We start from the raw sequence: 24,998 nt of genomic DNA, 5'->3' as shown, positions 1-24,998 counted from the left end.
CCCTGTGGGAGCGGTAGTCCACGCGCGCAATTCACAGCGCGGTGTGCGCCTCAGGCGCGGTGTAGCCGCGGGGCCCCGGCCGGGCGCTACGCTACGGAGGCGGCGTAGAGCGGGCGCCGGACGCGGGCCGGGTTGGGGCCGGGCCCGGCGCGCGGCTGCTCCGCCACTCAGCGCGGGAGGCCGGCGGCAGAAGTTGTGGAGCGGCCGGCGCAGGCGAGCAGGCCTGGGGCCGCGCCGCCCGGGCCGCGGGGACTGAGGAGGCGCCGCCTGGTTGCGGAGGTGAGTCCGGCCGACAGGGCCGGGCTGGGCCGGGGGCGAAGCCTGGACCCGCGCCGGAGCCTCGCCACCGGGGGGCTGCCCCCACCCGCACCCCAGCGGCGCGCCCCGAGCTCGGGCCGGAGCCCGGGCCGGGCTGGGGGCGCCGCCCGAGAGGGGAGCGGGCGCGGACCCGGGTCGTCTGGGTCGCCGGGAGGCCAGCCCCGGGGTGCTGCGGACGCGGGACGCGGCCCCGGCCCCGGCCTGTCCTTGAGTGCCCTTACGGTCCAGGCGCGTTCTGCCCCCGCCGGCGTTGCGGGGAGTGTCCCCCGGTGCCCCCCGCGGAGGGACCGCGGGCACTTCCCGGGGGCGGCGCCTGTCGGCCGCCCCACACTTCCCTGTTCCCTGTTCCACTGGGGGCGGCGCTCCGGCCGCGGCGGAGTTGGGGAGGGGGGCGGGGGACTCCGGGGAAGGTTGGCCGGGCGGCTGGGTGGCCCCTGCCTCTTCCTGCGGGCCTCCCTTCGCTTCTGACCAGGGCACCCTCGTGGGCCCCAGTGGCCCTGACCGCGAGGCTGTAGGGGCAGCCCCTGACTGCGCGGGAGCTGGTGAGCAGGACTCCTGCGAGCCCAGGCCCGGAGTTTGGGGTCCTGCGGAGGAGCTGCGGGCCGCTGGGTCGGGGGTGGGGGGGGACTGGGGGCTGCACTGGGGCCCTGCGGGGAGGGCTGTGAGGGTCGGCTATGTCATGTCCAGATTCCCCTGGTCAGCAGAAACAGCCCCAGCAGGAGGCGGGGGTCATCCATCCCTCTACAGACCTGGCGAGAGAGAACTGAAAGATGGGGGCCTGTGGCAGGCGGGGGAGCTGCCAGGCAGTGCTGGGCAGTGCCAGGCGCAGAGTCGTCCTGCAGGAAGCCGGCTGGGCCTGGCCTTGGGTTGGGCACCTCTGACGTCCTGTCAGGTCATCCTGCTCCCTAAAGGGCACTTCTGTCCCTTCCTTCTGCATCGGACCTCTCTGGTGCTGCTCCCCAGCAGACTGGCTGGTGACCTCGTGACCCCCTGAGAGCCCAGTTCAAGCCCTGCTGGGCCGAGGCTCAGGGACAGCACCGCTAGGCAGGCTCCCACGGGCCATGGGCGCTGAGGGCCGCCGCAGCGGGTCCCGAGTCCGCCGCCCTCCACCGGAGAGGCCCGCTGGGCCGGCCAGACTGCGGTGCCGCTGGCGGGCGCTCCCCGTGTTCCGGCCTGTGCACAGCTCTCCCAGCCCCTGTGGCGGCTAGCACCGGGCTCAGCCGGGCTTTCAGACCAGCAGGCGGAGGCCAGGGCCACCGGGGGCTGTAGCTGCTAGTGTCTGGCCCGCGGGGCTGCCTTTGGACGGCCCTCTGCCCGCTCGGCCTCCCGTGTGGGTCTTAAGCCGGGCACCGGAAGGACGTGCCCCCTTGCGCCAAAATCCCTCTCCCTTAGGAACCACGCGGGGTATCACGGCCCAAACCCCACGGTGGGCGCAGAGCCCGAGGGGCAGCCCTGGCCGTCTTGCAGTCTGGGCACAGACCGCGCCCCCCACCGCGTGCTGCCCCCGGCACAGAAGGTGCTGGAAGCATGGGGGCCTGGTCACATGAGAACTGTGGGGACACTCTCAGGAACCTGGCTCTGGTGACTGGTCACACGCACCCGCGGGTGTCCCGTGGCCCCGCACCGGGCTGAGAGGCTGCAGAGCGCAGCCCAGAGCCGTGGGGACGTGCGGGCTGGCCTGGGGGGTCGCTTTATCGGGCTTCAGAAGCCACGGCCCAGACCCCAAGCAAGGGCTCTCGGCCCTGGGTGTGCAGAGCAAGCGCTGGGGTCAGGCCTGCTCCCACTCTCCCCTGACACCTGCTGGCCGCTTGTCCCTTAGGTCCTGCTGCCCCCGCTTCTCTGCTTCCTCAGCACCGGTGCCCAGAAATGTCTCAGAGCAGGACTGTGATGGTGTCTGTGCCTTAATCTCTTCAGCCAAGCTGCTCTGCCAGGACTAGGCTCCTCCACCTTCCTTCCTTCCTACTCTGCTGAGAAGGGCCAGGCGACCTGTGCCGAGCTTGGACCCCGTCTCAGCCACCATGCACACACAGACGCCCGGTGCTCAGCGTCATCCCGTCCATACGAAGCGGGTGGGCAGGGAACAGCCTCTGCCGGTGCTGTGCTGGCAGGCGGCTCCAATCATCATGAGCCGTCCGCAATGGCACCCCACGGCCTTTCTGGGTTGAGGAGTGGACTTACTGGCTTCCGTCCTCTCAGAATGAGCGGGAAGGAGGCTGTGGGGTGAGGCTGGGCTGCCTCCACCTCTTGAGCGCAGAGGCCCTGTCATTCTGTGGGTCCTGGTCGCGGCCTGGGGAAGGGTCTGAGCAGGGGCTCAGCAGACAGCCGCGTCGGTGCCACCAGCACAAGGAGGGGCAGGCGCAGGGGGCCGGGGGGCTGCGGGAGAACTGAGGGGTGTCCCGGCCCAGTGCATACAGCCCAGGAGGGGCCGGTGGGGAGGTCCATGGCTTGCTCCCTCCTGCAGGGACTTGTCTGGGCACCAGGGGTGGATCCGCAGGGGACTGAGCCGAGCGCAGGCGTGTTGCGGCCTCCCTGCCTCCCGTGCCGGTACCTGGCGTCACGCTTTGGCCGCCGCCCCACACCCTGCTTGCACTACTCCCCACGATGGAGGGGAGCTCTGCGCCCACCTGTCCGGTGGCCAGGCTGGGGGACGGGCCTGGATGGTGCCGCAGGGGCAGCACTGGGAGAGCAGGTCGATAGCTGCAGCTCAGCGCTGTCACCCAGCCAGTGCCTGTGTCCGAAGGAGGCCTGGGCTCAGCTTCCTGCTCCTCCTTGGCTGCCCCGGCCCAGACCCGAAGCAGAGCCAGTCCCTCCTTGCACTCCGTCCCTTCCACATCCACCCGTGCCCTTTGGAATTCAGTGGCCCTCGAACCGCAGGACCTTCCACCCTCAGCTGCGACTCCCCTCCAGTCAGCAGGAGAGGCAGTATGTTCTAGAGCCCGCTGGTCCGGAAAGGTGGCTGCAGAGAGCTCCAAGCTCATGCTGCCTGGTCCCCACGGCTCTCCAGCTCCCCATCTTCCTCCCTTGGGGTGAGCTGATGACCCCCGGGAACCTGTGCTGCCAGTGAGGCCTGAGGTTACCGGGCGCAAGGCTGCTTCTGCTGCCTGCTGGCGAGCAGAAGCACTGAAGTGCCCCAAGTGAGGTTGCGCGTCTGCTGCCGGTCCCCTCTCCGGAGAAAGGACAGTCAGATGTTCCACGGTGTCAGACTCACAGACTAGGGGATCATGAGGACGTCCCTGTTCCTCTGAAAACGCCACTGTGGGAAACGTAGTTCGTTTCCTTTCTTGTGATGCGCGACAGGTGCTGTAGGACACTGACACAAAGGGACGTGCAGCCACCCTGTCCCCTCTGTGTGGGCAGCCCTGGCCCCCAGGCGTGCGTGTGCGTCTGGTTTGAGAGGCCCATCTCCTCCCCTCCCACCTTGGTGCCCCGATGTGCCCAGGAAGCCGGCGGGGGATGGGGGGTAAGCTGCATGGCGAGGAGCCCCGACGGCTGCCGGAACCTGTGGGGACTTCAGGGCCTGAGACAAGGGAGAGTCCAGAAGTGCCAAGAGTGACCATCCTGTAGTGTGCTCAGGCAGCAGCTCCTGGTCTGGAGGGCAAGGGTTTGGGACAGAGCCCTGTCCCTCTCGGGTTTTCTCACAGGAAGTGCTGGGTACCCTCCCAGAGCCCACAGCCTTAACCCTGAGACCTGGCTCTCTGAGGTCAGCAGGGTGGTGATGTCACCTCTTGGGGCACAGGCTCTGGGGCCAGCAGGTGGGGGTGGCTGGCCTCGGTGTTCGCCGGAGGGCCACGGTGAGCCAGTGGCGGAGGCCACAGCGAGGTGGAGCCTGGGCCCTTGTTCGGTCTGAAGGACCTGAGGGGAGAGTACATGCCCCTCCCCACCAGGGTCCTTGAATGCTAAGGAGAGCAGAGCTGCTCTCCCACACTACTAGGCAGCGAGGCGCTGGCTGAGCAACGTGGCTGCTCCAGAGCCTCCAGCCTCCTCTGGGTAAGGAACATATGTAGCATCTAAAGGGACACAGCCCTTGGGCCACCAGCCATGGGAGCGCGCCCAGGGTGACTGAGGTTCACTCCTTGTCCAGGCCCACATGTCCAGAGGTGGAGACGGAGCCTGGACCAAGTTGGCACTCACTCCAATGAACTCTGGCTCAGTGCTGATAAACCTGGGAGTGGGACTACAGTCCTGGCCAGAGTCCAGAACCTTCCAGGAAAGGGAGTGGCGTCCAGGTGATGTGCCTGGGGAGGGTCTGGCATCTGCTGCACCAGGAGAGCTCCTTCCCCGGGGCTGTGTGTGCATCTGGGCTGTAGGTTGCTCACGGAGTGGCGGGGCCCTCTCCCTGCGGCAATTCCCTGGCCTCTGTCTGCCATCCCCCCAGACCTGCTTCCCGGACCCCTGCCTTGACAGCATGTGAGGCGTGAGACTGTGGTCCTGTCTTTGCAGGGCAAGCTGCAAAGCACATGTGTCTCGCCAGGCCACGTCTGCAACGCCTTTGGTGTTTCCTCCCCCCAGAGGACCCTCCACACGCCTGACGGGTCGTCCCTGGTCCTGTGACCTGAGGGAGGGTGTTCTGCTACCAGTCCAGGGCCGCAGGGAGGTTGAGGTCTGGACCTCCCTGGGTGGGTCGGGCCTGACTCCCTCAGGCCGGAGCCTCCCACCCTCAGGCTACAGGGGGAGCACCAGGCCACTCGCACTCAGCCTCGTGTCTGGTGGGTGCATTCTGGGCTTTGGCGGGGTGGCCCTTCAGGCACAAGGTTCCCTCCCCGCAGACTGCTGTCCCTGTCCCTCCCCTGTGCCCATCCTGGGGCTGAGTTCAGGCTGCCTGGCAGGGTTGCTGCAGTTTGTGCAGGCCGGTTACCCTCAGACGGGGAGATGCATGCCCATGAGATCTCGGGGGGGGGTGTTGTGTGAACTGGGACACGGCGTGGGGAGCACACACAGCGCGGACGTGTTGGGGGGGGGGGGGGGGGGCATGTGCGCACGGGAAGAGGCATCAGCAAGCGCCGTGTGCCCTCGCGGAGCCCAGACCGTTGTCACACAGGACGCAGGGGCCCTAGCACCATGGGACTGACTGTTTGTGCCCCCCAGGCGTGAGACAGAATGGGATCTGGGGTGAGGCCCACACTGTGTTCCCCTCTCTGGCCTTCATTTGCCTGGTGAGTTCTCACTTGGCGGCAACAACGTGCCTGTGTCCTTGCAGTTCAGCGCCTGACCCTCTCGGGGCCCACAGGGGCAGGGACGCGCAGGTGGGCTAGGGTGAGGGCTGGGGGGTGCTGCTTGCCGTGACCAACATAGGTGCTCCCCACGTGGGGCTTAAGGAGGGGTCATCCCCGCTGGCCCCTGTGCTCCTCACTCTGCAGGATCGTGCCCCGCTGTTCCCTTGGAGGGCCGTGCCAGGCATCTGCTCTCCCGAGGCGGCGGGGACCCGCTAGTCCTCCTGGTGGCGAACACCTTCTGGGGCTGGCACTGCAGCCCCGCCCCGCGGTTCCCTGAGGCCGATGGAGGCCACCGCCCCGTTTAAATCTAGGGCAGCAGCTCCCAAATGAGGGCATGGAGGACAGGGATGGCCCATCGGGCCGCAGATAGGAGCATTGCCCGTGGCGCCATGTTGCCCAGCACCCTGCTCCGTTCCCCAATAGGAGACTGGCGTCCGCTCTGGCTTCTACCCAGAGACCTGTGAAGGCACAGCAGCAAGAAGGTGCGCCCTAAGTGCGCAGGGTTCAGACGTTGCTGGGACCTCGCACCCCACGGAGGCCAGACGGGTGTTCGTGAAATGAGTAGAAATGCACAGAGCAATGGATGGCGAGTCCCCAGTGTCCATGGGGCTGGCCTATGGCCCGTGTGCCCACCTCGGGGAGGCAGGCAGCCCCGGGGGGGGATTTGTCCAACCAGCAGGCCCTGCCGGGGAAGAGGGCTGCGTGACATTTGTCCCCGGTGATCAGGTTTGCTCTGCCCTGCGGGAAGCCCTCACCTGGCTTTGTCTCAAATTGCAAGGCCGGGGAGCAGGGTGTGCAAGTGTCTCCGTGCCCAGTCATTCTGACACGGAGCCAGGATGTGAGCCAGGGACGGGCCGCCCTGCCTGGCAAGAGCTCCCCGCACACTGCCCTGTGCAGGTGGGCCTCTTGGGGTAGCACAGGGGTTGGCCCCTGGGGAGCCCTGCTCAGCCAGGGCACACATTCATGGGGTCTATGCCCAGGTCCTCTCACCACCTCCAGGTGGAAGATCCCCAGATGGGCCCTCCTGAGCTGGCTGCTCTCTAGGGAGCATTTGCCCTTCTGGCCCGCGGGAACAGGGACCTGTGTTGCCTCTGCCCTCTCCAAAGGGACTGGGCTGCCACCATATGGCCCACCCCTGGACGGGCCTCCCACCTGCCCCAGACAGGGCCTGTAGGGTCAGAGTTCCTGAAGGTCTATCGGGAAGCTGGGGCACAGGGTGCAGCTGCTGAAGGGCTTGGGGGCCCCGGGCAGGGATGGGGGGCTGGCATTCTCCCCAAGCCCTCACTGCCCCAGGTTAGGGCATTCGGGAGGAACAGGTGAGTCCTTGGTGTGCTGCAAGCAGCCTGGTAGCAGCCCTGGGAAGCCCGGGGCCATGTCCTCACTAAGCCTCAGGGCCGGTTTGCCCTCGGCTCTGCCTGCATGGGACGGATGTGGCGACAGCACCATCTACCCACCACCTCACCCTCCCGGGGCCATGGGCAGAGCTCTTTGTCAGGACCATGATGGCCCTGGAGCCAAGTGCCAGCAGTTCTGTCCCACGACACCTCCCATGAGCCTGGCGCCCCCTCCGGCCTCCTCTGCCCTCATGTACCCTCCATCTGCCCAGGGTTTGGCTGTGAAAGGAGCATCGGAAATGCTCAGGCTCTTCCCACGAGGGGCTCCCACGTGGGCGAGCTCAGGCATCCGAGGGGCTGTTGGGGTCTGACCTGGAACCCCGGGAGAGGCCGGTGTCTGCAGTGACCCTGGCTGAGAAGGAACCGACCGCTGGTGAGCTGCCCAGTGTGGAAGGCACTGGCAAGCGGGACTGCTGGCTCGAGTGTGGCTCCCCACAACAAGAGGAGCGTGACCACAGCAGAGTGCAAACATCTCGACTGAGCGCAGTGTCACGTAGCCCACACGTGGTTTCACCTAAATCTCGGGCCGGCACGGAGATATTTTGGATGTGGGGTTACATAAGATGCGTCTTCTAGATTCCTTTTATCTCTCTAACCTTCTTCACTGGCTGCTAGATGGCTGGGAAAGGCACCCGTGGCTCCCGTGGGGCTCCCGTGGGTCGGCGCCGACAGACGTTCCTTTGGGTGCTATGGGGACGGTGTCAGTTTCGCAGGCCACGGGGCCTCTGCCTCCTCTCTTCGGCCCTTCTGGGGCCCTCTGAGTAGGCCTGAGGGGCAGGGAACCAGCGAGGCCGCTGGGCTGGTCAGGGTGGGCGCCGCCCTGTCTCACGCATGTCCCCATTCCTCGGAGTAAAGGCCGTCTGGGTGAATTCTGTCGCTGCGCAGGGGACTTGACTGATCTGGCCAGAGCTTCTCTGGGTCAGGGGCCCAGGCTTCTCCGACCCCGGCCCCCTCCTCCTGTGTCCCTCGACCCCCAGCCCCGAGAGCCGAGCGTGCCGCCGGTTCTGCTTGGCCCTGAGCCTGTCTGGGACTTGCCTTGTCTGGATCGAGCAGAGGGGCCTCCTGCTCAACCCATGGGCGTCAGATGGTCTCCCCTGAACCCAGACCATCCCCGGGTCCTTCCTGAGTCACCCATCTCTCCCCAGGGCTGGGGAGGCTTTCCCTCTGGAAGGCTCTGGAAGGGATGTGGTAGCCATTCTCTGCCGGCCTCGGAGCCCTGGGGGTCTCCTCTGGGCTACGTGGGCATTCGGCAAACCCTCCCCCCCCACCACCGCTGTCCCAGCTCTGCTGCACGCGCTTGCTTGTTTCTCCATTCCGTTTGGCCAAATGCTCCCGGGTTCTTTTTTCTGCAGTAAAGCGTGACCGTGTGGTGTTTTCTCAGTAGGGGTGTGACTCCCTTTGAAGCCCGGCAAGTGGACACGTGGCCAGCCCCTCTGGGCAGTTGAGGGGTTGGGGTCGGATCTCAGGAGCAGAGCAGGGGCGCTGGTGGCAGGGCGGGCCTCGGGCTAGCCACTGCAGCCCTGTACCTCCACTCTGCCGGGACCCCAGCTGTGGGTCCTGGGTCCCCGAGGCCGCTAGCGCACTGGGGAGCCCCCCCAGGCTCTGGGGGCTTCTTTCCTGTGAGTCATGCTGTTTCTCCTGTTTCTCTTTATTCTCTCTCTGTGTTTATCTCTGTTGTGTGATGGAGCAGCCCAGCCGCCCTGTCTCCGGCGTGGGCGCCATCCTCCCTCCATGCTCCAGCTCGCCCACTGTGGGCCGCGTGTGACCAGGCCCGGGTCTCTGCGCGGCCGCCACCGCGGGGGCCATGGGGAGCTCCGCCTCCTCGCTGGCCACCGAGACCGAGTCGGACCACGGCTTCCCCGGGGGACCGCCTTACCCCGGGCCCCCTGCAGCAGCCAGCTGGTGTAGGAGCGGCCCTGGGGGGCCTGTCTGGGGTGGTGCCCTGGTCACCCGGCCTCACCAGCCCCTGCGTCCCCGGGCTCGAAGGTAAGAAAGGGGGCGGGGCCCGAGGGACGGGGGTGCTGTTCTGTCAGGGTGGCCCCTTCCCAGCCAGAGGAGAGGGGCTTGCAGAAATGGGGTCCCGTTTCCGAGAATCCTTTGGCAAGTTGCTTTCCCCAAAAGGCCCACGGCTTGAGAGGCTCTGGGGTTGCTGCAGCCCTCCCCAGGAAGCCGGGCCATGGGAGCCTTGGCCTGGCTGGCGGCTGCTGTTGGGACAGGGACGGGGTGGCCTTCCTGCGGGGCATGTGGCTCGCTCAGGGAGCTGCGTCCGCTGAAGCTGCTTCTGGAGCTTTGTGCTTGGAGTGAGGGTGCAGGGGAGGCCACCAGCCCCCGGCCCCTCCCTGGTGAGGGGTGCCGCTGCGCTGGCGGACCTTCCTGTGCCAGCTTCCTCCAACCGCGGTCATGGCCAGGCTCCGCACGGGTCTCTCAGCCTACACTGCCCTTCGGATCAGCTGGCGAGCCTCCCCTCGGGAGTTCTGGGATGACTGGTGTGGGGCAGCCCCACTGCTCAGGCCTGGGGGTGCTGGGCCCTGACATCCCACCCCTGCCTTTAGCCCCTCCCATGACATTGCTGCAGAGGGGCCCCCGCCACTCAGCACATACTCAGGGTTCCTCTGGCCCCAGGGATAGGCAGTGGCAACGGGCTTGCCCTCTCTCGAAGGCACCTGCTATGGTATGCTTGGCCGCCACTTCCCGTAGACCAAGCGTCCTCATGTAGCACAGTTTTCCTGGTGTCTGGACAGCAGGCAGGGTCCTAATGGGGGTCTCTTCTGGGATGGCGTGGGCCCCAAGGCCTGAGCCAGCAGATAAGGTGCCTGGGAGGCGCCAGAGGAGTCAGCAGGAGGCACTGGGGGCTTCATGGCTGGTGAGGGGCCAGAGCCGGCAACGTGGGTTGTTGGACATTTCCTCTGCTGCCTCATGCCGGCGTCAGTGATGCACTAATGGACGTCTGTGTCTTTCTGAAACAGCTGGCATGAGGTGGGACTTGTGTGCTTTTGTCCCCTGCCCCTGAGCGCATGGCTCTGCGGCTTTGGTCGTGACCACTTCTAGAGTAGCTCACGACCACGTCTCCCCCTGGGCCCCTGCTGTTTGCCTCCCTTCCCCAGGTAGCCACCCTGCCTCTTGCCTGTAGATGTGCCTTTTCTGGAAACGTCCTACGAGGGGAACCCTAGAACACCTTCTGTGCCTGGCCTCTCACAAGGCAAAATACTGTCAGGCCCTAGCCACGGGGGCGGGCGCCCGAGCTTCGTTCCTTTCGTGGCCAAATCATAAATGCCTGTTGTAGGGACAGACCCTGGTCTGTGGCAGCCATCCCTCAGTTAACGGACATTTGGTTGTTTCCACTTGGATTTGATGACCTGTGCTGCTGTGAAAGTATTCACATGTAGGATTTTGTGCGGACTCGTTTTCGCTGAGGCAGGACCCGGAGGCAGCTGCTGCAGTGGAAACCCTCTAAGTTTCTACGACACTGCCAGGCTGTTTTCTGCCGCGGTGCACCACTTCCCGTCCCCACCAGTGCGATAGGGGAGAGCTCTCGTTCCTCCCCGTCCTGGCCAGCACTCAGGGCCATCTGCCTGTGTGATTCTAGACACCCTGGCGGGTGGGGGCCAGCGTCCCCAGGTGGTCTGATTTGTAGCTTCCCATGCCTTCATCTGTCCACATGGTTTTTACAAATTCTCATTATCTCCTTAAGATAAACCGCTAGGAATAGAACTTCTGGGTCCTGGGAGGGGCTCTCCCCACACCGGGAAGCAGCAGGCTGGGTATAGACCCTGCGGGATTTTCCAGGCAGCTCCTTCTGCCCCACACCCAAGGATGCGTGTCACTTTGGATCCTGGCACACACTGCGGAACCCAGTCGAACTTTCTCATTCTCCTGGCCTCCTGCCATGCTCCTACCCCTGGGCTGGGGGACGAGCGGCCCCTTCCCATCACCCTCTGCAGCCGGCCAGACCCAGGGTCAGTCCACATCAGCCACTGGGAGCAGCAGGCGAAGCCGGAGGAGACACTGCAAACGACCTTGAGAAATTCACAGATGTCCAGACTGGGGATGAGAAGACAGTCGGCCGGTGCAGGGAGCTGTGGGGGCAGCTGGGCAAGGCAGATGGCAGGATGGGGGGCAGAAAGGCCAGAGCCACACACAGCCACTGCGACAGGACCCCGCCCCACACGCACACCTGGGCACGTGGTTACAGGCGTACACGTGTGTGGTGCTCTGCCTGGCACGGGGGGCCAGGACGCCCTGTGAAGAAGCCAGCAGCACTGCGGCTCCTGCCCCCACGTCTGGGCTCACTGCCTCCTTGGCTGGAACCACTCCATTGCCCCAAGGAAGCTGGGAGAGCCACGTTGTGGGCGTGTCCCCATAACCCACCGCCAGGCTCGGTAGCTGCTCTCCCTGATCCCTAAGCAATGCACGTGGCTGGCATCGCCTACAACCTGTGGGGACACAGGAGTGAGGAGCATGACACAAGGCTGGCTGAGGGGGCCCCAGAGGGAGGCGCGCGGACGCACCTCACAGCCACAGGGGTCAGAGGTCAGGCAGCCACAGCCATCAGGGCAGCCAGACCTTTGGGTGTGGCGGCTTCACTGAGGTCCTTGTGTGTGGACACCACTCACTGCTCGCCGCTGTCTCTGGGGAGGAGAGGCATCGCCCTGGGACTGAGCCGCCCCCACAGTGGTGACCAGAAGCTTCTGCGTTCTTGCAGGCTTGTGTCCCGGGTGCTAGGGAGACCTGACACTGCCCCGAAAGGGACTCCAGAGCAGTCACCAGATGATGGAGGACACCAATGTGGTGTTGGGGTTTTCTGGACAGCTGCCTCAATTTCCCGTTGACATGGCCTTTCTTTCCCTGGGCAGCTGGTTTCTCCCAGCCGTGACTCAATCTGTGCCTTGGAGGAGGTGGTGTCACGGGGTTTGGACTTGCTTTTCATTGGAGTTGGACTTGGCTCAGGGTTCCCCACGCTGCTATTTCCTCCCAGGCTGGTGGGGTGCTCTGGCCTCTCTGCGTGTCTCCCAAGCCCTCAGCTCCCGCCCTGCATCATGTTGGGTGGACCCCAGGGTTGTGGAGTCAGAAGGGATGCCAAGGGAGATGAAGGTCAGGGGGCATTTCAGGCTCCTCTGGTCATGCATTCACTGACCCTGGAGCCACTTCGCTGTGGGCTGCAGGGTCGGAGAGGAAGCATAGCGCCACCACCACCGCCTGTCCTGGGAGCCCCTGCACCCCTGTGGCAAGCGCCGGAAGCCTTACTCTAACCAGGGGTGCCTCTGTGTCCCCAGGGCGAAATTTGAGTCATAGGCACTGTTTCCGTATAAGCCTTTTAAGATTTTATTTATTTATTTGACAGAGATCACAAATAGGCAGAGAGGCAGGCAGAGAGAGAGGGATGGAAGCAGGTCCCCGGCTGAGCAGAGAGCCCGATGCGGGGCTCGATCCCAGGACCCTGAGATCATGATCCGAGCCAAAGGCAGAGGCTTTAACCAACTGAGCCACCCAGACACCTCTCCCTGATGTGCTTTTATCCACTGTGATGGTTGTGACACCGGCCCTGTCCCACCAGTGTCCCCTGGCCAGCACCCGGGGACACGTGCCTCTTGTGCAGCTGCACCCAGGCCATGGACCGGGCAGCTGGTGGGTTAGGAGGGTAGACAGGCATTGGGCCCCTTCCCTCCCCAGCCTGGCCTTGCTCAGTGCGTCCAGAGTCCCCAGAGCCCTTGAGCCAAGGGCAGGTGTGCCCTAGGAGGGGTGTCCTCCCCTCTCCTGCATGGAGGACGGGCCCTGAGTCTGTTCTCTGGATGCCCCTCCCATGGGCAGATGGCCTGCAGCGTGTCAGACGAGTGGGTATCCCCACTAGGGAACCAGGGTGGAAGCCACTTGTGGGTACCCGCTGTGACCCACATCTTGACTGTGGGCCCTTCCCTGGTCTCCAGGAAGATTTCTTAGGCTTTTCACAGCACAGAAACGAAGGCCAAAGCTGGCCTGCCCCCCCAGCTGGTGCCACACACCCCTGTCGCGCAGCCTAGCATGGCCCCGCCTACTCGCCGTGGCCCATCCGTGGCCAGGCTGTGGGAGCTCGTGGCCCTCGGCCATGCAGGCCGCGAAGGGCCCTGGGCCCTGGGAAGTAATCTTGTTGCTCAGAGAGGTTTTTGGTTTTTTTGTTTTGAAGAGGCAAGTTTTCTTCCTGAGTCAGAAGGGTTTGGTGTAAACCCAGTGTCAGAAGCCAAGGCTTCGTGTCTCGTTAAGAAATTGACATCTCTGCCAGGGAGAGCAGCTGCAGTCCACAGAGATGCTGTCCTGCTGTGGAGACCCCTCCTCGTGCCCGGGGTAGCCCGTGCAGGTCAAGGGGATGGCACCGCCCCCAGACATGGACCCACATCAGGCCGGAGGAGCCAGGAGCACCCACCGGCACTGCCCTCCCGCTGCACTAGATGCGTCCACACACACCCACGCGTGTACATACACACACATACACACGTGCCACAGGCCTAGACAGCCACTTGTGGAGGACCATGTCCCTGTCCTTACCTGGCACGGGTGGGGTGCATGGCCATCCCTTGGGACAAGGGCATGAGGGTCTGCCTGCCCCTGAAGCACAGCTCTGACGTGGGACAGGACCCCCAGGTGGGGCGGGGCACTCTTCCCAGTGTCACGAGTCCTGCAGCCGCCCAGCCCAGGAGGGACTCACTCTCCCAGGCTTGGGTGTTGCCAGCACTTTGGGACAGGTTCCCAGCAGAGGGGTCCCTGCCCTTTCTCCCACCTAGTTTGCCTTTGGACATCCCTTGCCCCAGGTCCCCAGTGATCTCCCTGGGGGGACAGCTCCCTGCTACAGCCGCATGGGACTGCCGGGTGCAAAGCAAGCTTCCCCGCTGGGGCCACCCCAGTGCTGGCGCGTGCTGCTGCAGGACCAGGCACGTAGGGCTCAGCGGTCTGGGTTGGCAGCAGACAGGTAAGTGGAGAGGGCCCGCCCCTCCGGGGACAGCGTGGCCCTCCACGACCCACGTGTGGCCTGGGCTCAGCAGGAATGTGCCCAGTGCGTGGGTCTCCAGCGCTGCTGGATTGCTTTTTTGTGGTCAGATACCAGCCCAGAGGTCCCCAGAAAGACCACACAGGCAGTTGGTTAGGGGATCCAACCGGCAGCCCTGAGTCAGGGTGCCCCTCCCCAATTTGTGCCCTAGCCCTCCCCTCCAGCCCTCACTTTGGTTTTGTTTTTGGTTTTTTTGAGCTGAAGTTCATATGACATGAAAGAACTGTTTCAGAGGGCACGAGGCACATTCACAGTATGCGTCCGTCCCTCTACCCCGTCCCTACATGTCTGTGTCACCTGTGTTCCTTACAGAACTTCCGGGCCCTGGGGCCCACTGGGCTTCACACCGCCTCGGATCCTCTGCCATAAGGGTTCTGTGTGCATGGACTCCTGGAACGTGCAGTCTTTTGTGTCTGGCTTCTCTCACTGAACATGTATCAGAGTCTCGTTATGTGGCTGAATAACGTTCCACATCTCCTTTACCTGTTTGTTTGCTGACAGTGTCTGAGTTGTCGTGCGTGGACCTGCTCTGAGTGTATGTATGCACACCAGGGCACCAGTTCCCGGTCCTTCGGGGTGTGTGCCCAGGAGTGGAATTGCAGGGTGGGGTGGTGACTGTTTATCGGGAGAGGCCGCCAGGCTGCTGGCACAGAGGTGGGGCGGGGGAGAGCTCTGCGGCCCCTGCTGTCCCTTGCCGTCCCCTGCCGTCCCTTGCCGTCCCCTGCCGTCCCTTGCCGTCCCCTGCCGTCCCCTGCCGTCCCCTGCTATTTGGGTGCTCCCCAGCCGCAGCGGGTGTGAAGTGGGGTCTCCCACATCAGGTTTGCGTTTTCCTGGTGGCTAGCAATGCTGAGCACGTTTCCGTCTTCCCACGTGCTTCCACGGCCACTGGTGTGTCCTCTGGAGACATGACTGCTCCGGCCCTTCGCCTGTTTTTCTGAAAAGCGTCCTTGTGGTTGCTCAGTTGCGAGGGTTCTTTATGTTTTCTGGAGCCAGACCTGATTCGTAAATATTTTCTCTTACGAATTCTCGTATTTTTTCAGCTGGGCCCTTTGAAGCGTGGAAGTTCCTCGCCTTGATGAAGTCCAGTTTTTTCCTTTATCTGCCTGTCCTTTTGGTGTCACATCCAATTAGCCATTGTCAAATTCAATGTCACAGAAATTAAGATTTTACTTATTTTGAGAGAGAGAGAGCATGTGTGAGCTGGGGCTGGGCACAGGCGCAGGAGGAGAGAACCTCCAGCAGGCTCCCCACTGAGCACAGAGCCCCGTGTCGGCCTCCATCCCAGGACCTGAGCTGAAGGCAGAGGCTTCACCGACGGAGCCACCCAGGGGCCCCCAGAATTTTTTCTTTTTTCTTGCAAAGATTTTATTTACTTATTTGACAGACAGAGATCACAAGCAGGCAAGGGGGGGGGGAGCAGGCTCCCTGCTGAGCAGAGAGCCCGATGTGGGGCTCAATCCCAGGACCCTGAGATCATGACCTGAGGCTTAACCCACTGAGCCACCCAGGTGCCCCGAGTTTTCTCCTTTTTAAAACGTATCCCTCGGTTATTTTAGATGAAGTCATACTGTTCTTCTAACTTCCTTTCTCTGGGCTGTTGAGCTCTTCGTTGCTGGCGTGGAAAGCACTGATGGTTACGTGTCAGTCTCATGCCATACGATGTCACTGGATTCATTTATTAGCTCTAGTCATTTTTGTTGGTGGACTTTGGGGAATTCTGTGTGTAGGATCACTCCATGTGCAAACAGAGGTAGTTTTACTTCTTCATTTCCAGTTGGATACCTTTCATCTCTTTCCCGCCGAGTTGCTCTGGCTGGGTCTCTGGTCCAGCGCTGACCGGCAGCGCTGAGCTCCTGGTCTTGGGAGGGAGGCACGCAGAGTGTCCACGCTGTGACGTTTGCTGTGGGTTTTTAAGGGCGCCCTTTACCTGTCGAGGAAGTTCACATGGGCGCTTTGCTGGGACTGATCAAAGACCGCCTCCCCAGCAGGGCCCCATGGCCACTAGGACCATGTGGTTCCGCCCCATCCCTCTGCCTCCAGGAGGGGTCTAAGGACAGACCTGTGAGGTCCCCTGGGGGCCCCCCAACTCCTCATGTCCTCAAACCCCTCAGAGCCTGCTTCTTGGGCCTGATCCTGGGACCCCTCGTCCCAGGTGGAGACTTGGGCCCCTTCCTGGGCCTCCACTGACCGGGACCTTCCCTTGCAGCCACACACACTCGCCTGGGTCCATGGCCACAGTTGGGGAGTGGTCATGTGCGCGCTGCACCTTCCTGAACCCGGCTGGCCAGCGCCAGTGCTCCATCTGCGAGGCCCCGCGGCACAAGCCTGACCTTGACCACATCCTCAGGCTCAGTGTGGAGGAGCAGAAATGGCCCTGCGCCCGCTGCACATTCCGGAACTTCCTGGGCAAGGAGACTTGTGAGGTGTGTGGCTTTGCCCCAGAGCCTGTGCCTCGTGCCTCCCTGCTGCCTGTCATCAACGGGGTCCTGGCAGAGCCCAGGGGCAGCTGCAAGGAGGAAGCCGGTCCTGGGAGGACAGTGGGGCTGGTGTCTGCAGAGCCGGCCCGGGGGCAGCCCGACGAAGAGGAGGAGGAGGAGGAGAAGGAGGAGCAGGAGGGGGCGGCCGAGCCCGGGAGCGGCTGGGCCTGCCAACGCTGCACCCTGCACAACACACCTGTGGCCAGCTCCTGCTCCGCCTGTGGGGGTCCCCGGAAACTCTCACTGCCCAGGATCCCTCCTGAGGCCCTGGTGGTCCCCGAGGTCGTGGCCCCCGCTGGCTTCCACGTTATAGCTGCCCCAGCCCAGCCCGGGGAAGGCGCCGAAGCTGACCCTCCCTCTGCCACTGACCAAGAGCCCCCCCGGGCACCCTCCTTCAGCCCCTTCTCGCCCCCCCTGCAGAACAACCCAGTGCCTCGTAGCCGCCGTGAGGTCCCCCCCCAGCTGCAGCCACTGGTGCCTGAGGCTCCCCAGCCTTCTTCCTCTGCCGGCTCCAAGGGGCTCCCCCAGGGCCCGGGGCGGACTGTGGCCGGAGCCTCCCGCCTGGCGGAGCTGCTGTCCAGCAAGCGGCTGGGCATGCTGGAGGAGGAGGCCACTGAGGGCAGCCTGGCACGGCCCCGGTGTGGCTCCTGCTCTGCGCCCGGGCATTCCAGCCCAGTCCGCTGCGAGGCCTGTGGTGCCGCGCCCAGCAGCGACGTCATCGACCTGGCCGGGGACACGGTGCGCTACAAGCCGGCCAGCCCCTCCAGCCCCGACTTCACCACCTGGTCGTGCGCCAAGTGCACGCTCAAGAACCCCACGGCGGCCCCCAGGTGCACAGCGTGCGGCTGCTCTAAGCTGCATGGCTTCCAGGAGCATGGCGAGCCCCCCGGCCGCTGCCCCGACTGCAGTGCCGACAGGTCCGGGCCCTGCACCGCCCACAGGCCTGGCGGCCCCCTCCCCGTGCTGCCCACCGAGCGCCCGAGCCAGTGGGCCTGCCCTGCCTGCACCCTGCTCAACGCGCCGCGGGCCAAGCACTGTGCCGCTTGTCATACGCCCCAGCTCCTGGTGGCCCAGCGCCGGGGCGTGGCGCCCCTGAGGCGCAGGGAGAGCATACACGTGGAGAAGCGGCGGCAGACAGACGAGGGGGAGGCCAAGGCCCTCTGGGAAAACATTGTGGCCTTCTGCCGGGAGGTGAGTGCCCCCAGGACGGTGTCGACGCCCCAAGGCCAGCTCTCCCCTTCCCATGGGCTCCTCTCTGGGCATGTCTTTGGTCCCCCAGTCAGTGCATTCACGCTCTCATCCTTCCCTGGTGTCCCTTCTGTAGGGAGGAGTCTGGGGGGGCTCCTGGTCAGTGGCAGAGGGAAGCCAGAGGAGGCCGGCACCTCTGTCCTCAGGCTTGGAGAAGCAGCCCGGTCCCTGTTCCCCGCGTCTTGCCCCTTCCTTCTCTGTACCCACGAGGGTCCGTGACCCCGTGGTCTGCGCTCCTGACCCTTCTCAGGCGATGTCGCACAGATGGTGAAGCCCCAGGAGGGGAGGATGTGGGTGGAGGCTTCGTCCCAGCAGGCGGGCCCCATGCTTCCTCCTGCTGAAACGGGACGTGACACTCCCTCACACTCTTCTGCTCTTGCGGGTGTTGGGGAGGCCAGAGTCCAGGGCAGCACTGCCCCCAGGGTCAGTTGGAGGGGCTGTCTGTCCCCATTGTCACCGTCAGCCACCCAGCCGGACACTGGAGTCTCAGGTCCTGGCTTTGCATCCAAGCCATGTCCCTGCTTCTCCCACCGGGGCATCCACAGCTGGGGGAGCCATCCGGATTCCTGGCTGCCCATGCACACTGCCCCTGTGGCCTCCGGGCTGGGGCTATGCGGTGTCCCAGGGGCTGCCGTTCCCCAGGCCCACACAGGGTGGCGTGGCCCACACAAGCCCTGGCTGAGCCCTCCACAGCCCTTGGGCTGGCTGCACACCCCCACCCTCTCCCTTCTGGAGCATTTTCGGGCCAGTCTCCCGGGTAGTGGGTCTGGCGCAGCCAGGGGGAGCCTGAATGTGAGGTCACGGCCCCTGCAGAACAGCGTGAACTTCGTGGACGACAGCTTCCCCCCTGGGCCCACATCCGTGGGCTTCCCTGCGGGCGACAGCGTCCAGCAGCGTGTGCGGCAGTGGCTGCGTCCCCACGAGATCAACTGCTCCGTGTCCAGGGACCAGGGCACCTCGTGGTCTGTGTTCCACACCCTCCGGCCCTCGGACATCCTGCAGGGGCTGCTGGGGAACTGCTGGTGAGCTGGGTGCCTGCGGTGGGGCTGGATGGCACGCAGGCCCCCGGTGCTCACCGCCCCGGCTCTGTGCAGGTTCCTGAGTGCACTGGCCGTGCTGGCCGAGCGGCCCGACCTGGTGGAGCGGGTGATGGTCACACGCAGCCTGTGCGCCGAAGGCGCCTACCAGGTGCGGCTGTGCAAGGACGGCACGTGGACGACGGTGCTGGTGGACGACATGCTGCCCTGTGACGAGGCCGGCTTCCTCCTCTTCTCCCAGGTGGCGGGGCGGGCGGGCGGGCGGGGGAGGGACATGGTGGGGCGACAAGCGTCAGGCCTCTCGACTCCAGCCTCTCCCATAGGCTCAGCGGAAGCAGCTATGGGTGGCCCTCATCGAGAAGGCGCTGGCCAAGCTGCACGGCTCCTACTTTGCCCTCCAGGCGGGGCGCGCCATCGAAGGCCTGGCCACACTCACCGGCGCCCCCTGTGAGAGCCTGGCGCTGCAGGTCAGCTCCACTAACCCCCGCGAGGAGCCCGTTGACACTGACCTCATCTGGGCCAAAATGCTGAGTTCTAAGGAGGCTGGGTAAGAGGGGCGGGCGCTGTGGCGGTCAGCAGAGTTGGGAGGAGAGGCGAGGCGAGGGGACAGCCGGGCCGGGGCCTAGAGCGGTGGGACGAGCAGGGCGAGCGGCCTCTGACTCACAGCCTGCGTCTCCAGTGTCACTGGCACCCCTCGCTGCCGGGCCGAGGGTCTGGCCTGCCCAGGTGGCATGGGGGACAGGCAGGACGCTGCCCGTTGGCCTCTGCCTCAGCTGGGCCTGTGGTGACCGCCAGCGCCCGCTTGGAACTGCGTGGAGAGAGCCCCACAGAGGCACCTGGTGGGAGTGGGGTCTGCCCTCTGAGACCTGCCACACGCTGGCCAATGTGTCTGTGGGGAGGGCCCGGAATCTTAAGTCTGGGAGTGACGGCTCCTCAGTGCCAAGACCTTGTGCTTTCGGCTGGTACTGGACACCATTGCTCCCCTTGGAGGGCTGAGGGCCTGCCCAACCCCCAGCCCAAGGCCTCTGAGCTTCGGGACCATAGTGGAGGGGGCTGGGCCAGCACTTCCTGGGTCCCACATCTCTCAGGGGACCCAACAGGCAGAAGGGCCCCCTACCTTCCACTCCCCCTACTCCCCACCTCCTACCCCCCACACGGGTGCAGCACCTCCCCACTGCGGGGAGGGGGGCAGGGCCAGCAGAGGTCGCCGGGTACTGAGGGGCCCCCAGTCAGTGAGGCTGCTCTGCCCACACAGGTTCCTCATGGGTGCCTCCTGTGGGGGGGGCAACATGAAGGTGGATGACGCTGCCTACGAGAGCCTGGGCCTGCGTCCCCGCCACGCCTACTCCATCCTGGACGTCCGCGATGTCCAGGGCTCCAGGTAGGGCCGGGTGGACGTGTGGTGGAGACCGCGGCAGGCATGGTCGTGGCCCTGAGCCCTGTGGTCCACAGGCTCCTGCGCCTCCGGAACCCGTGGGGCCGCTTCTCCTGGAATGGCAGCTGGTCAGACGAGTGGCCACACTGGCCGGGGCACCTGCGCAGCGAGCTTATGCCGCACGGCAGCAGCGAGGGCGTCTTCTGGATGGAGTACAGCGACTTCATCAGGTAGCTGGGCACTGCGGGCTGCGGGTGTACGGTGCCTGCCCCGTGGCCATCCCCTTGTTCCTGCCACCTTCCCCTTGGCTGCTCCCCTCGTCCCAGCGTGTGGTGCCCTGCCCTGGGGAGCCCACCTGTACCTCTCTGAATCCAGCTCAGCACAGGGGCGGGGCGGGGGTGTGTGGGGGGGTGGAGTGGAGGGCTTCGACACCCCGGGCTCACCAGCCTCACTAGCCCTCCCATCAGACTTGGGACCGGGTGCCCCCTGGTGGTGTCCTCGGGCAAGAGCCAGCACCCGGGCTTCCCAGACGCGGGTCCCTGGAGATTGGGAGGGCGCCCTGGGGCAGGGAGTGGAGCGGGGACAGGAAGTAACCTGGGCCTGAGCTGGGATGCGAGCTGCCCAGTGGGGCTGCCCTCTCGCTGTGTAGGTACTTCGACTCCGTGGACATCTGCAAGGTGCACTCGGACTGGCAGGAGGCGCGTGTGCAGGGCTGCTTTCCCAGCTCTGCCAGCGGGCCGGTGGGGGTAACTGCTCTCACGGTGCTGGAGCGCGCGTCCCTGGAGTTCGCCCTCTTCCAGGAGGGCAGCAGGTGGGCGGGGCGGGGTAGGGGCTGGGTGGGAGGGGGTAGGCTGGTGAGCGGGGCAGGGCGGGGCTACGCTGGGGGCGGGCTAGGATGGTGAGCTCCAGCGGGCGAGTGCCTGGTCGGGGTGTGAGGGGCGCGCACGGCCGAGCTGCGCAGCCCCTGCGCTGACCGCCTTCGTCCCCGGACCGCAGGCGCGCAGACTCGGTGGACAGCCACCTCCTGGACCTGTGCGTCCTGGTGTTCCGTGCGTCGTTCGGCAGTGGGGGCCGCCTGAGCCTGGGCCGCCTGCTGGCCCACAGCAAGCGCGCCGTCAAGAAGTTCGTCAACTGCGACGTGATGCTGGAGCCCGGCGAGTACGCCGTGGTGTGCTGTGCCTTCAACCACTGGAGCCCCGCCGCGCCGGGCCCCCCGGCCAGCACGCAGGGTAACCGCGCACCCGCGCACCCCGCCCCGCCGCACCGAGCGCTGCGCGTGCCCGCCTGCGCTCACACGCCCGCCCCCCGCCTCCTCCGCCCCTCCCCGCAGCCTCCAGCCCCTCGGCAGGGGTCCCGCGCTGCAGCCCGCAGCCGCCCGGCCATGTGCTGGCCGTGTACAGCTCGAGGCTGGTCATGGTGGAGCCCGTGGAGGCCCAGCCAACCACGCTGGCCGACGCCATCATCCTGCTCACCGAGAGCCGGGGCGAGCGGCACGAGGTGGGCGGCCGGCAGGATCCCGGGGGAGGGGGACGGGGAAGGAGCCGCCGCCCCAGCCCATTCCTGCTCGGTCTATGGCCAGGGACGCGAGGGCATGACCTGCTACTACCTGACGCACGGCTGGGCGGGCCTCATCGTGGTGGTGGAGAACCGGCACCCCAAGTCCTACCTGCATGTGCAGTGCGACTGCTCCGACAGCTTCAACGTGGTGTCCACACGCGGCAGCCTGCGCACGCAGGACAGCGTGCCCCCGCTGCACAGGTGGGCCCCGCCCCGCCCGGCCCCCGCCCCGCCCCCTCACCTGGCTTCCGCTGGCCCTCACCGGCCCCCTCCCCCAGGCAGGTCCTGGTGATCCTGTCCCAGCTGGAGGGCAACGCGGGCTTCTCCATCACCCACCGCCTGGCGCACCGCAAGGCTGCGCAGGCCTTCCTCAGTGACTGGACAACCTCCAGGGGCACCCACAGCCCCCCTCTCACGCCCGAAGTCGCTGGCCTGCATGGCCCCCGGCCTCTGTGACTACCCCACCTTCCCAGCCCCCCAACGCGCACTTTATGAGGGAGACCCCAACAGAGGACGCTTGAATCAGAATCTCAGGACCCCGCCCAGGGAGCCACTAGCTGTAGTAGCTTCCCCTAGGCCTTCCTCCCCGCCCCTCCCTCCTGCCCAGGGCCTCCCAGCCGCAAGAGCAGAATACCTCCAACCTGCCTGGAGCGGTGGGGCCTGTGTGCCCGGCCGGGCCTGTGTGCCCACCCCTGGGACCAGCCGCCTGCAGGCTGGGTTCAGACGGTCCCAGCCACGGTGAGGCTTCTCTTTCCCTAGGGGCGGGGGGCTTCCTACCTGGAGGAGGCTGCTGGGAGCCTCACTCCTAGAACTGAATCTGGGCAGGTCAGAGGCTGGGACCCCAGAGTGGGAGCAGGGGTCACTCCCTTGCAGGGTTCAGGCTGGACCCCCAGGGTGACAGCAGCCATCTCCTCTGGGATGGAGGCTGGACCCCCAGAGTGAGCAGGGACCACCCCCCATCGGTGGGGGTCAGAGATGGATCCCAGGATGAGAGCAGGGTCCACCCCTTCATGGGACATGACAACAGGAGCCTTCTGTCCTCAGCTTGTCCCCAGAGCACATTTCCCTGCCCCCTGGCCTCCTCAAGGCAAGTGGGGTTCCCTAGAGTCCCAGCAGCGTGTCCCGGGAGGCAGGTGGCTGGCGGCCACGGGCTCAGGGCCGGGATGGGGAAGGTCCCAGCTGCCCCTCTGACGACACTATGCAATTCCTGGACCTCCTGCCAGGAGTGAAGAAGCCATGCCCCAGGGGCTGGAGGCCAGGGACTGTGGGGCAGGGTCTAGCCAGGCCCCGGCCCCGGACTGCTGTGATGTGAGGTGTTTTGTCCTCACACCACCTGACCTCTGCCGGGAGGACCAGGGTCCCACAGCAATCCTGGGCCTCGCTGTCCAGGCAGAGGTAGGCCCCAGCAGCCCCTCCCAGCTCCTCCCCCACCTCAGAAGCCCAGGGAGTCGAGCAGCTCCGTGACTGCTCGGGCGTCCTCCCTGGAGGCTGCTGTCAGGCTGGAGTCCTGCTTCTGCCCTCGGACATCGGAGGCCAGCTTCCTGGGGGCCCACCTGGCCTCAGTGTCCTGTTGTGCCCAGGCCGTGGGCAGCCCTGGAGCGCTTGGGGGCCTTTTACACCTGGAGAAGCATCGGGACGCTTGCCACTCCCTTTCAGGCCTCCTTTGTACCCCTCCTGTTACTCGGAGCTGTGAATATTTTTAACCCTGTACATACGGCCAGCTCTTCTGACCCAGAGGCTATTTTATCACTTGTCAGTCCCCATCCCTGCAGGACGGTTCTCCTTGGGTGTTTCCAGACTCAGGCTCCAACGGACCAAATAAAAACGTTTTGTTTTGTACTGATGCCTCCGGATCTGTCTGCTGCCCCTCCCAGGGTCCCTGGATTCCTGCCTCCCCTGCACAGGCAGGGGCTGTCCCAAGGGCCACCCAAGCCTGCCCTGGGGGGAGCAGGGAGTACCTTGGCGGGCGAGGCTCACCAGCACCAGAGGTGCTCACAGGCAGCCTTGGGGACGCCCGGCTTGTGCCTCACGTGCACCCCTGAAGGCCTGGGTGTCTGGGCAGGGCAGAGGCTTGGGCCAGACCATGCCATAGTCAGCAGGCCAGTCCCCACGCATACAGGACAGCACCCATGCCCGGCTGCTCCCTGTGTGACATCTGCTTTCACGGGCATGGTGGGGGCTGTCTGAATCTCTCAGCTCTATAGGCAGGAGCAGATGGAGCAAGGGGGTGCACAGGAGAGAAGTGGCATGGTAGCTGTCCTCCCACTCGGTCCCCTCCTGCCCACTCTGGGGGGCGCCGACCCCGTCCCACGGGTGGCAGGTGGCATGGTGGCTGTCCTGCTCCTACTCGGTCCCCTCCTGCCCGCTCTGGGGGGCACCGTCCCTGTCCCACGGGTGGCAGGCCTGCTGAGTGCTCCCTGGCTGCAGTTTGCACAGCCTTCCCCACCCCCCGCCCCATGGAGGCTGCAGAGTAGAGGGGTTGCAGAGGCTGGCGCTCGAGCGGGTGTAAGAGGCCTGTCACAGGCCAGCCTATCGAATGTGAAAGCAATTAAAGCCACCAGCAGTGTTCGCTCCGGGCGGGCCTCGGGCAGCGGGGCAGCTGCCACAACACATCTCACGGGCGCCCAGCTCCATCGCGGCTGCGCCGGCCGCACTGGGCCTTGTCCCGTGGGGCAGGGGTGTGTCCACCTGGAGTGGGCAAAGAGCCGGCCCTGTCACCCCCCAGGCGTCCCAGCAGCCTGGACCCATGTCCTTACCTGGAAGCCTCCGGAAGCAAGATGTGGGAATTGTGGATTCCCAGGGTCCTTGTGGTGCCAGGCCAGGCAGGGGTCTCCACTGGGGGTGGGGGCTGTGTGCCCACCCCCTCCCCTTGAACCCTAGCCTGCAGGAGAGGAGGCTCTAGCAGAGAGACAGGAATGGAACGGGGGAAGGTGTCCCCAGCCCCAAAGGGCACACAGTACCCGAGAAGGAGTTGGGGGATCCCCATAGTCCAGAGCCTTCGTTGTGACTTGGGAGCTTATGGAGGGTCCTGGCAAGGGGTGAGGTGGGGCTTGGCCTGGGTTGGGAGCTGGGCCCCTGGAGAGGCGGCTGGTGGGATGGAGAGAAGATGGAGGACCAGCCAGGCTGGCCAGGGCGAGGACTCACCCACCAAGCCCTTGGCTGTGACCAGAGGCACCCAGATCCCAGTGCTACCAAAATGGGGCACAGGCCCAAGGCCAGGGGCTGTCCCCCGCTGTGCTGGGGACCCCAGCTCCCCCTCTCAGCCTGCTCGGTCTCCCACCTTCTGGTTCCTGGGCCCTCCTCCCCGTCTTGGCCCACTGGCCTGGCCTCTCGTTCGGGCTGCCTCACTGCCCACTCGGCA

General features: G+C 65.3%; 1 protein-coding gene across 3 annotated transcripts; it reads left to right on the top strand.

Annotated features, from left to right (window-relative positions):
- Positions 1 to 23,476, top strand: CAPN15 (calpain 15). Of its 3 annotated transcripts, none has more exons than XM_045072099.1 (13): positions 1 to 279; positions 8,616 to 8,911; positions 16,150 to 17,611; positions 18,482 to 18,690; positions 18,763 to 18,946; positions 19,029 to 19,252; positions 19,961 to 20,086; positions 20,158 to 20,310; positions 20,730 to 20,891; positions 21,077 to 21,309; positions 21,411 to 21,577; positions 21,660 to 21,838; positions 21,920 to 22,061. In XM_045072099.1, exons 2-13 carry the CDS (start codon positions 8,730 to 8,732, stop codon positions 21,927 to 21,929), a joined length of 3,291 nt encoding a protein of 1,096 aa, XP_044928034.1. In that variant the 5' UTR covers positions 1 to 279; positions 8,616 to 8,729; the 3' UTR covers positions 21,930 to 22,061. The 3 variants fall into 3 exon arrangements, with proteins under 3 accessions (XP_044928034.1, XP_044928033.1, XP_044928035.1); XM_045072098.1 differs by having other exon boundaries at positions 2 to 279; positions 21,916 to 23,476; XM_045072100.1 differs by lacking the exon at positions 8,616 to 8,911 and having other exon boundaries at positions 2 to 279; positions 21,916 to 23,476.
- Positions 23,477 to 24,998: the final 1,522 nt, after the last annotated feature.

The sequence above is a fragment of the Mustela putorius genome, unplaced genomic scaffold (genome assembly GCF_011764305.1).
Source record: "Mustela putorius furo isolate JIRA1106 unplaced genomic scaffold, ASM1176430v1.1 tig00004007_pilon_pilon_pilon, whole genome shotgun sequence".
NCBI lineage: Eukaryota > Metazoa > Chordata > Mammalia > Carnivora > Mustelidae > Mustela > Mustela putorius.
Note: the sequence above shows the minus strand (reverse complement) of the source record. Positions and strands in the feature narration are given on the sequence as shown.